This window comes from Rhipicephalus microplus, chromosome X (assembly GCF_043290135.1).
Source record: "Rhipicephalus microplus isolate Deutch F79 chromosome X, USDA_Rmic, whole genome shotgun sequence".
Taxonomy (NCBI): Eukaryota; Metazoa; Arthropoda; class Arachnida; order Ixodida; family Ixodidae; genus Rhipicephalus; species Rhipicephalus microplus.
This window is the reverse complement of record NC_134710.1, coordinates 297,185,545-297,196,741: the sequence shown is the minus strand read 5'-3', so window position 1 is coordinate 297,196,741 and position 11,197 is coordinate 297,185,545. Positions and strand designations below refer to the sequence as shown.

At 46.4% G+C, this 11,197-nt stretch overlaps 1 protein-coding gene across 1 annotated transcript; it reads left to right on the top strand.

Annotated features, from left to right (window-relative positions):
* The first annotated feature begins 453 nt into the window (after positions 1-453).
* On the top strand, positions 454-9,772 carry LOC119162153 (solute carrier family 25 member 35). The gene is made up of 3 exons (XM_037414624.2): positions 454-595; positions 2,363-2,655; positions 8,312-9,772. Exons 1-3 carry the CDS (start codon positions 454-456, stop codon positions 8,864-8,866), a joined length of 990 nt encoding a protein of 329 aa, XP_037270521.2. The 3' UTR covers positions 8,867-9,772.
* Positions 9,773-11,197: the final 1,425 nt, after the last annotated feature.

The window sequence follows — 11,197 nt, the reverse complement described above, 5'->3', positions numbered from 1 at the left end:
AACCTTCTAAAAATATCTTGTATTGACAACATGCGAATGGACTTTATAATCTGGCTCATTATTATTCACGTGTTTGAACGAATCAATATGAGAAGCACTCCGCAGCGCTGTACATCTTTGCTTAACAACTCGCTGATTCAAACGACGAAGACCGCGAAGACAGGTGGCAGGTAATCTTTCTAGGATTTTTTATAGGCACCTGGTACTTGGTATTCTTGTTGATTTATTGGGTTTTTCTTCTAACCTTTCTGTTTTTCAATACTAAGCGCATTCTGCCAACAGTAGTGCGATTGGCTAGTCCCCCACAGTGGGCATCAGCCATCGGCAGCTGGCGATCAAAGCAAACAAATGCGTCAGTCAGCGCCACCAAACTGGAACATTGGCTACGCACCACGGCCGTGGCCTAACGACGATGTTTGGTCATGGTGGCCGCTGGCTCCGGTGAGCGGCTACATGGAGCTGCGCACCAACGAGCCGTTGACGAACATCGCGGTGGGTGCCATGGCTGCCTGTTCGGCCTCCTTCGTTACGCACCCGATCGAAGTGGCCAAGCTGCGCATACAGCTGCAAGGCGAGCTCCTCCCGGTCATTGCAGGTATACGTCACAGCGAAGACAGTCAACTCTGAGCGGGCGTGTCTCAAGCATGCAGTACGTACGCCTCCTGACAAGACAAGCGCATATCTTATACGAAGGCGTCCTAAAAATGTCTTGCACTATTCAACGAATCAAAACTTCAAGAACACAATAATAGCTCTTATTTCTGAAGTCAGAGTTGAAACACGTTGGCAGGGGCATGGAAAGTAATTTTGTACGCCACGAACGCATGTTTCATACACTGAAAAACAAGGGCTAGAAAGGTAATCGCCATGGCAAGAGTACGTTAGACGCGAAATATACTGAAAACAAACATTGTAGGGGAGCTGGTCGTCGTTTTGTGATGTTACTTATATATACTTTGCAGTTTTGACACTAACAGTCATATCATATATAAAGGTTGCTCACGTGGATGCCAAATTAATTTTGATGGTTGAACGCCCCACAACTACGGCGTGATTATGAGAGAAGCCGCAGGGAAAGGCTCTGGAAATTTCTGCCCCCTGGGGTTGCTTAACGGGCACTTAACTTGAAGTACACGGGTATCGAGCGTTTTCGGCTCCATCGAAAATATGGCAGTGATACGATCCCGCGACCTGCGAGTCAGCAGTCGAACGTTGTAACCAGTAGACCACCATGGTGGGTATGTGGATACAACATTGACAAGGATATACATGACATGTTGTTGACAGGGACGCTTCTACAATTCCGCTTAATCACAACAAGCTGTATAGTAGTACAAGCGGCCTGGTTAGCGAAAACTGGTACACTCTTATGGCATCAATAGAGTCTCGTTCTTCGAGGGAGAGACAGAAAAAAATATTAAAAGTTGGCATTCTCAACTGTAGTCAACATCTACCTAATACAGTAAATTTGAACTGTCTACGAGTCAAGAGTAGGCGTTCGTCATATACATAATCGGCTTACCTCGATTCCTAGTTCCATGGGCCCAAAACCCGAGCCTGTATACAGAGGTATATTGCCAACACCAGCTTTACATTACAAATGCAAATATATATGCGCTGTACAGACAGAATGATAGTGATAGCGCATGATTTACAGAACTATGTGACAAGGTGCAGAAACTGACTTGACTACGAGAAAAACGCTTCGCTATACACACACACACACACACACACACACACACACACACACACACACACACACACACACACACACACACACACACACACACACACACACTCACACACACACTCACACACACACACACACACACACACACGCACACACACACACACACACACACACACACACACACACACACACACACACACACACACACACACACACACACACACACACACACACACACACACACACGCCCGCACGCACACCTCTGAATATTAGGGTCAGTAGTATTGTATCGCGTGCAGTGTGCCAACGTTAAAACTGTGATGCACTGTTTCGCGGTTTGTTATAAACACTATATATTAAATGTATGAAGTGGGAGCATGTCATATCAACAAATCTAGTTTTTCTATTGCGAATACCGCGACAGCAGTCATGTCGCAATGTTTGTGCAACTGTAGATTCTTAATCCAGATGTCATTATTGTGTACGCACACTTATCCGCTGTTATGTTGCTGGAACATTAATATTGGGTGCACTGTATGGTTTATCAAAGAAGAGTGAAATAAACCACAAGTGAGGGGTCTCAGGAGGCGTTTTTCGCGCAAGCTAAAACAACGTGTCTTCTCAGCTGTTCCACCCTAACACAGCACTGTCGTTGCCTCCCGAAATGTGCAGACAGGTCGGCGCGGGCACGTCCCGTGTACCGAAACACCCTGCAGTCTATTTACACGATATACCGGTATGATGGCGTCCTCGCCATTTACCGGGGGCTTCTCACAAACCTCGGCTACCAGCTGCTGGCCAATGGTTTGCGCCTGGGCATCTACCAGATCAGCGAGGACCTCGGCTTGACGCAGGACAGAAACCTGGAGCCCAGCATTCTACTTAGTGCCCTCTTCGGCGGCGTGTCTGGTGCCATTGGGGCTTTCGTGAGCTCTCCCCTCTTTTTGCTCAAGACTCATCAACAGGTACAGTCAAGCATGAAGCAAAACAAGTCTCAACTTTCCTGTTTAGGTAACGTCATACGAGCTACCGGTTCAATGGAGCGAAAATAGTCAAAAAGGAAGGGGAAGTTTGAAGTTGATGATTGTTTGATATGTGGGGTTTAACGTCCCAAAACCACCATTTGATTATGAGAGACGCCGTAGTGGAGGGCTCCGGAAATTTCGACCACCTGGGGTTCTTTAACGTGCACCCAAATCTGAGCACACTGGGCCACAACATTTCTGCCTCCATCGGAAATGCAGCCGCCGCAGCCGGGATGCGAACCCGCGACCTGCGGGTCAGCAGACGAGTACCTTAGCCACTACACCACCGCGGCGGGGCTATTTTTTTGCTCAGGCTGTTCACCTTCGCTATTATGCTGATTATCAGGACAGGCTGGACTTCCCTCTCCTCAACGATGCTAATGCTACAGTTTCTTTTTCGGATATGGAGGCCTCTATAGTTCGTCAGAATTTAAAAGGCGTACCTGCATATTGTCTACCTTGCTTAGTTTACCTTAGTATAACAGCAAAAGTACCATAACTCATATTTCATTGTAAAGTCAATTACCAAAACACCGTCAGAAAAATAGCTCAATATGCCTTCTACCGGCAATACGCAAGAGGCAACTAATGCAGATCGGTTTAAGTGTATTTTCATTATCTTTATGTATTTTTGTTTTACCCGCTTATACTTCTCGGTTACCGCTGGACTTGTATTAACGTTAGTAGCGAAATCTGGCATTGGATCTCGTAGAGATGGTGTAGGAGCTGGAGTCACCAAAATGTAATAATGTACTTCGATTTTGCTTTCACGCCTAAGTATAGCGTAGGTGTCATTGGAAGCCTCAGCTGTAGGTCGCCAAGACCAGGAGGATATCTCCACGACTCTCACATAAGCCTTAAGGGCTCGAGTAAGAGTTGCAATAAAAATTCAGCGAACATTTTGTAGCTGTTGTTGCAACTAGACGATTGACGTTGCACCACTGAATTGCAACTAGATAATTGAGTGAATATTGGGACTTGGTACTCAAGGTGCGTACACACCGATGAAAATTTGAGTACTTGATTGCCATTATAGACTATAGCAGCTGAGATATTGCGCTGCTAACATATATGGGATGCGGATTTTATTGCCATCCATGGCGGCCGCGTTTCGATGGGGAGAATGGAAAGGAACGAAAGAAAGGAAACTGTGTACCCAGAGTTCGGGGCACGTCAGAGAACCTCACGTAATGAAAGTTACTCTGAGACCCCCACTAGGTGTGCTTCGTGATCATATAGGTGAGAGTGCCTTGATGCCCGCTCAGAGTGAAGACATCTGCGGTAGCCGCCATTATCACCATTACAACTCCCGCTGCATAAAGGTTTCGCTCTGGCACGTACGTAATAGCACATTAGATTAACGAGAATGGTTATGGGCCTGAGTAATTGAACGTCCAGGCAAAACATGCCGAAGAAAGCCGGCACGTGAGCTCTACAGCTTGGCGAATACACTGCAGGCATTACAATGGCAGAGGTAGCAGTACAAAAGGTGGCAGCACACCGAGTGAGGGCGCGCGCATCGAGACACCCTATTATAGGTGGTATTCACCTCCAAGCAACCCTGTGCTCCTACAGCCTGGCCTCACAATATCCGCACAGCAAGTAGGTAATGCGGGGAAGGCACTACTTCGGCCGCCAGGACTAGGGCCATGTACACTGGGTGTGCCTCTGCGTGACACTCAAGTTCAGCTGTTTTTTGCACCCGCCATCCTTTTATAACGTTTCATTGCGCCGTATCTGTGTTCAGCCATCGCACGAAATGGAAGGGTGAGGAGCCTGAAAACGCAAAACCGGTTATATTTTCTTCATTGCCACACGTTATTCGTGGTCAATAAAGCAATATACACTGGATGATGACGACTGATATGTAGGGTTTAACGTCCCAAAACCACCACATGATTATGAAAGATGTCGTAGTGGAGGGCTCCGGAAATTTCGACCACTTGGTGCTCTTTCACGTGCGCCCGAATTTGAACACACGGGCCTACAGCATTTTCGCCTCCATTGGAAATGCAGCCGCCGCAGCCGGGATTCGATTCCGTGACCTTCGGGTCTGCACTTGAGTACCTTAGCCACTAGACCACCACGGCGGGGCGGCCGTACACTTGAGGTTGCGGCGCAGCGTCGTGGCGAGTGATTCAGCCGTCTTCCCCAGGCTGATTTTAACATGGGTGTAGGGTGAGTGCTTGAGAGTGGTTCAGCTGCGAATGGAAACTCAGTTGAGTTCGGATATCTGACAGCTTTGATCAATTCAAACACGAACGAAACACGAAAATGAAAAAATTACAATGGCACAGTAAATGCAGTGAGTTTCAATGCTGTGCCAGTGACGTCAGCGAACGGCTGAACACAGCGAAGTACTCAACGTTGGACTGTTCATATTATTACACGCGCGGTACACTGCGAGCTTGAATGAGAGGCATGGACTTGTTTTTCTCGTTAAAGTGACCTAGCTCATCACACTTGCGTCACAACACAGGTATCTCGTAAGCTTGGTCTAGTGAATAATTTAATGTTCCTGATACTTTTCATTTGATTAGTCAAAGCTGTTGGTGAGCCAACCACATCGAAATTTTAGTCTCGTGTGAACTGTACCGCAATCGAATGTACCCCGTGCAATGGTGTTTTCACATGCAAGTTAGTAAACGCTGTTAAGTCGACAGTTTTAACTAGATTCGTAAAACAACGCATTAGTATCAAATTAATGGGCAAACTTGACTTTGGCGCTTACATATAGAATATAATTTCAGATTATCTTACCTTTGCGCGGACAGCGACGCAGTCACCGTGACTTTTCAGCGAGGGTTCGTGGACGAATTCACTAGTCAAGCCTGCAACAATTCCTTGACTTTGAGTCGTTCGTGCGTCACAAAACTTGTCGTAAATGCACCAAGCACTCCTTTGTGCCTCAGAGTTCCGCCTTCGAAACGAGTCCGGTGTCAAATGCGGCCTCCTCGCTCGTAAGAATGAAGGGGTCAACCTACACTGCAGAGGGCCATTTGGTCCGCGTATCAATGTTTAGCATCGGCATCCAATTTCTCGGCGTGCACGCTCAAGCGAGCCGAGCGCCCATCGCCCATGGCTGCAGCAGCTTCACAAATGGCAAATTTCGTACCTTCTAAAACCAAATAAAATTAAAACAAGAGAAACGTGCCTGCCGTAACTTGTGTGCACCTGTTGGAACCGCCGGACTGTAGTGCCGGTAGTGCCGGGCCGGCGGCCGCCGGTATAGTGGCCTTCAAAATGGTGGCCACGCGGTTGCCAGCACAGCTGGCGCACTTTTCGCTGCCGCGCCCGCCATGCTGGCGTCACGTGAATACAACCTCTAGTTCTTTTGGAGCGCAGAACCCCGTAATTCATTTGAGACTAGAACCACTTTCGAAATAGTTGCCCTTATACTTAATACACTTACAAATGACGATTTTGATCCTCTGTTCAACTCTAATAAAGATTGATTTGATTGATATGTGTGGTTTAACATCCCAAAACCACTGATGATTATGAGAGACGCCGTAGTGGAGGGCTCCGGAAATTTCGACCACCTGGGATTCTTTAACGTGCACCGAAATCTGAGTACACGGGCCTACAACATTTCCGCCTCCATCGGAAATGCAGCCACCACAGCCGGGATTTGAACCCGGGACCTGCGGGTCAGCAGCCGAGTACCTTAGCCACTAGACCACCACGGCGGGGCCTAATAAAGAAATAAGACATTTTGTCAGACGTGGCACAGAAATAACTAACGTTGTGCCTAATGTATTTCTTTCGCTTTTTTTCTTTTTTTACCCTCGTGTTAAAGTTGTGTTGAACGTGGTACCAAGAGCGTATACACGTGCGTATATAGAGCTGTCTATATATACTTGTGTATCGGGTATGAAATTGTAAATCCGCGAAATCCGCATTTCCGTTCATAGGCACGTATTCTTGTTGTGTGCATATATAAATATATATTGATGAATACAAACTTTCTGTTTTTATGAAACTTTGTTTTCATCGATGTGTACACGCATACTGCCTTGAATAAAAATGTGGGTTTTTACACGCCAAAACCACATAAATATGAAGCACACCAGCTAAATTTTTACCAACAATTGTTTTTTAACGTTCGCTTAAAAATTTGTGTACGGGTGTTTTTTATTCTGGCTCCATGACAATATAACCGCTGGCCTGGAGTCGAACCCCTCCTTCTGTGCACGCTCAGGTCAACGCCATAACTGCTTAGCTACAAGGGTGCAAGGGCCTGGCTTAATTCAGTAGTGTCTATGTGCGCCTGCTACCTTAGTGTCCTGGTCAAAGAAGCGACGCATTTTTGATGGTGCTGTGGTTTGGTCTCATGCAACGACTCTGTCTGTCATGTGCACTGAGTGGCTTTTATTACACTCCTGAAATATCTGTGCGCAAAAATGTATAGGCACAATAGCTTAGAATTTTTGTTAAGCCAATTAGCGTGTGAATGATTGTCACGTATGTGTTTATATTATATCTGCCACTGCTATTAAATTGTTGACGTGAAGAGAACGTGCCTACTACAATTATTTTTATTTTGGCAGGATGCCTGTTTGATTTAAGTGGTAAACGACACATACACACCTGCAATCTACTATTATATATCTAATGCTAGCCACGTGCATGTACCCCGCCTTGGTGGTCTAGCGGCTAAGGTACTCGGCTGCTGACCTGCAGGTTGCGGGATCGAATCCCGGCGGCGGCGGCTGCATTTCCGATGGAGGCGGAAATGATGTAGGCCCATGTGCTCAGATTTGGGCGCACGTCAAACAAACCCAGGTGGTCGAAATTTCCGGTGTCCTCCACTACGGCGTCTCTCATAATCATATGGTGGTTTTGGGACGTTAAACCCCACATATTCATCAAGCCACGTGCATAAACACCACAAGCGTTCGAAACGCTTCAGGGGACTCCTCAATTGGTATAGTAGAGTTTTGGTTACACATTGCAAGTTTAGGACAGATTCTATTGAATGTGTTCAGTGTATTTTTAGCACGCTGCTGAGAAGCGAACGTTACTTACTGTGGACGTTTCCCCATTGCCTCGACTTTAGACTAGTGCGTGTTTGTCTTGTCTGGATTGTGACGAACACGCGTCCTCCCCTTGTTTGCTTCTCTTCCCATTTTACTTCACGGTTCATCTGCAGGGCCGGCATTGCGCGTCGTTCATTGTATGGTTAACCGAAGTTACGTGGTAGCGATGAGCGACACTAAAAGCTGGTGTTCGTGGGCCACTTATGCCGGTCATTCGAGGCGCAGCTTTCTCACGATCAAGGGCGCGTGGCTTTGGATCGAAAATTTCCATCGTTATTTCGAAAGCTTTTGTTCCACGTATAGCCGCTTCGTGCATTGTCCACATTGTCACCACCGGTGACTACACGCGCGTTTTTTTTTGTTACCACTCCCAAACCTGATCAGAGACTCTGCAGGAACGAATGCAATGGTTATCATGTAAACCAACTTCAATGGAAAACTATACGCGTTAGGCGAGGGCAATGAAAAAGAAGATACATGGACGCCGAAAACCATTCTACACCTCGCGACATTCACTTGCGGCTTTATAACGAGTGCACTTCTCGCTTCCGTTTCAGCTGCACTCATCGACAGCGGCCATCGCTGTTGGCTACCAGCGCGGGTACGGGAGTGCGCACGCGGAACTGGTGAACATCTACAGGACGCAAGGTGTCTGGAGGGGTCTCTGGCGCGCCACTTCCTGTAACGTGCTGCGGCTGTCCACGGGATCGGCGCTTCAGTTGTCCACCTTCAGCGGCTTCAAGGGCGTCCTGGACACTGCGGTGGAAGGCCGCGTGCGCTACTTCTTCGTCAACACGCTCATCGCGGCCGTCTTGTCGGGACTCGCGTCCGCGCCTTTCATCGTGGTCTTGGACGTACTGCGGGTGCGTATGTACGCGCAGCCTTCGAACCCGCGAGGCGAAGGCATATATTACAGCAGTATGCGGGATTGCATCGTCAAGATTAGGCAGACGGAAGGACTTCGGGGCTTGTGGCGAGGCATCGGCGGTGCTTTCTTCTACACGATGACGTCCTCCGTTATCACGCTGGTCTCCTGGGAAGAGATCAAGAAGGAGGTCGACGAAGACCGACAAGGGTCTGTCCATGACATCACTGATTACGGCATAAACTGAGCTGATTTTCGTGCGTTGAAGGAGGCGAACAACTGACACGACGAGGAAGCTCGTATGCACGTTTTGTTGCACGACGCTTCCGCCGTTTCGTACATTTATAGCTTGGCATTACTCGGCGTCAACACACATATTCATGCAGTCGTCAAAAAGTGTGCGTTTATTTTGTTCTGTGTGCGCAGAGGTCAGGACCTACTTTAAGCGATGTTCTCCGTGCACGAAATACCAATACTGCGTTTTGTGAATGAAGATACATCGAATGCAAACCACAACCACAAAAAATGTTCTTGCAGTGTGGCTTTGTGCAGAACAATTTAAGACGGGTTTTTCTGCTTTTTAGGCTGCGCCAGTTTTATTTATTTTATTACTTATAGTGTTAGTGCAACTAATTGCAAACAACAGTTTTCTCATTACGGCCAATTACACATAGTGCTTCGAATGACACGTAGGAGTGAAAGATGTAGTTTTATGAAATGCATGTGTTTGGTTGGACAGGTTCTGGGAATGCGTGTTGAGGATGCGTGTAGATATGTAATAATCAGGCTACGTAAAGAGCTGGCAAAAAAACAACAACTAGAAAATCACAAGATCGAACGTACTGTGTTCATCTTGAGTTTCTCTTTAACTCTCGTGGTATCCGAATTACATTTATAGCAAATATAAGCTAACTCATACTTGATTACGAAGTAACACATGTGGCACTGCCTTCGCGCTACCTGAGTGTCCAGCGCAAAATTGAAGGCTCATAAGCACTTGCTATGCAGTTATCTAAATGCGCTGTTAGCGACGTCGCAGGTGCGCACTGCAGCAGGAGTTCTAGGGTGAAAAAGGGTTTGCTCCCACGCTGTTACAGGGGCTCTGGTGCGCCTTCAATGGAAGCTGTGTTAGATGTATGTGATGAATAAAAAAAATCCGTAGAAAATTCTTTCGAACAAAAAGTTTACGAATATTCTTAAATGCGCATTGTACATATCAGGTATCTCAAACAAGAGGTCCACGGACCTTTCGCTGTAGGCTCGCGGCTTCAGACGGAATAAATTTTTGTGACACTGCTAACTAGCACTCGCAATATTTTCACTCTTATTGCAATTAATAGTGCTCATCGCACATACTCTACAGAAACGGGACTGAGAAGCATTTTTTTTTTTCGTGATGCTCCGTATATGCGCCCGCTATCACTGTCGACCGAAAACTTTATTTTAGACATTGCGGGAGCCAATATATTTTTCGAAACCGGACGTGAATTGCCTATCAGAAATGACCTATATATGGCGTGAAATGCATTCTTTCATTTGTTGACATTTTTTTTCGAATCTCTCCTCCCTCCCCTATTCCCGCTCCTACCACCCGCGTTCGCGACCTCGAATATTTATTTATTGATTGATTAATCGATTACCTAAACAAAATTGTGTGACTGCGGCCCACTATCCGAGGTGACATTGAAACCCCTAGCATATATACTAGCAGAATGAACAGCAATCATGTTGGCAATCAAACACTGCATGCCACCCCCACATCCTCATGACCGCGCCCTCCTTTTCGGCAGCCCTCCTGCATTCAATGTGTTGCGCTGCAACCACGAAGGACGACTTTGGTCACGCCATACTCATAACCATATCATGACTTCTGTGCACTACGAGGACTTCGATATCATTTGGCTTAGTGCTACGTTGGGCCAGCAATTTCTTTTGAATTAAATAGTCATAGTATGCGCGCGGTGCATGATAGCGTTCTTTGCCCTGAGAAGTAGCTGCCCTAATATCTGCCACAGCTAGGATTACGTTGAAGCAAAACGAGACGTGGCAATAATAGAAAAAAGTAACAGAGATTGTGTGATCATTAGTGCACATGGAGATTGGTCCAAAGCTTGTACACATCTTAGACGTGCCGCCGAAGAGGAGATACCAGAGGCAGAGGTAATAATATGTAAATCGGAAATTGTATATTCGGAATGAAAAAAAGCGCAGATGCTGTATTACGAGACATTCGGAAGCACGAGTAATCGTTTAATTTTACGAGGACGCGTGAAAAACCAAAAGTGAGCCATGACTACTTCACAATAAATCGAAATCTTTTGTGGAAGAAAAAGAAAAAAAGTTCGCTCATATACGAACAAAATTAGATGGAAAACGTATTTAGAGAAGAATATGCGCAGCAATAAGTAACGGATAATTAGCTCAGCCACTCAAGAAAAGTTCACTGATTCGCGAGAGATGGAGAATAAACGAGGCTGATGTAGAAAAAAAGGTTGTGTGAATGAACTATATGGACAACACTGTTTGCTCGTATTTGTCATTAGCAGGCCACGTTTTAAATGGGAAGCATTTCATAGCG

What these genes read in the sequence shown, in the direction of transcription:
- LOC119162153 (XM_037414624.2), top strand. Translation starts at nt 454, where the DNA reads ATGGAGCTGCGCACCAACGAGCCGTTGACGAACATCGCGGTGGGTGCC. An exon ending in GCTCCTCCCGGTCATTGCAG is followed by an intron (nt 596 to 2,362) that starts GTATACGTCACA and finishes CGAAATGTGCAG; the next exon opens with ACAGGTCGGCGCGGGCACGT. An exon ending in TGCTCAAGACTCATCAACAG is followed by an intron (nt 2,656 to 8,311) that starts GTACAGTCAAGC and finishes CTTCCGTTTCAG; the next exon opens with CTGCACTCATCGACAGCGGC.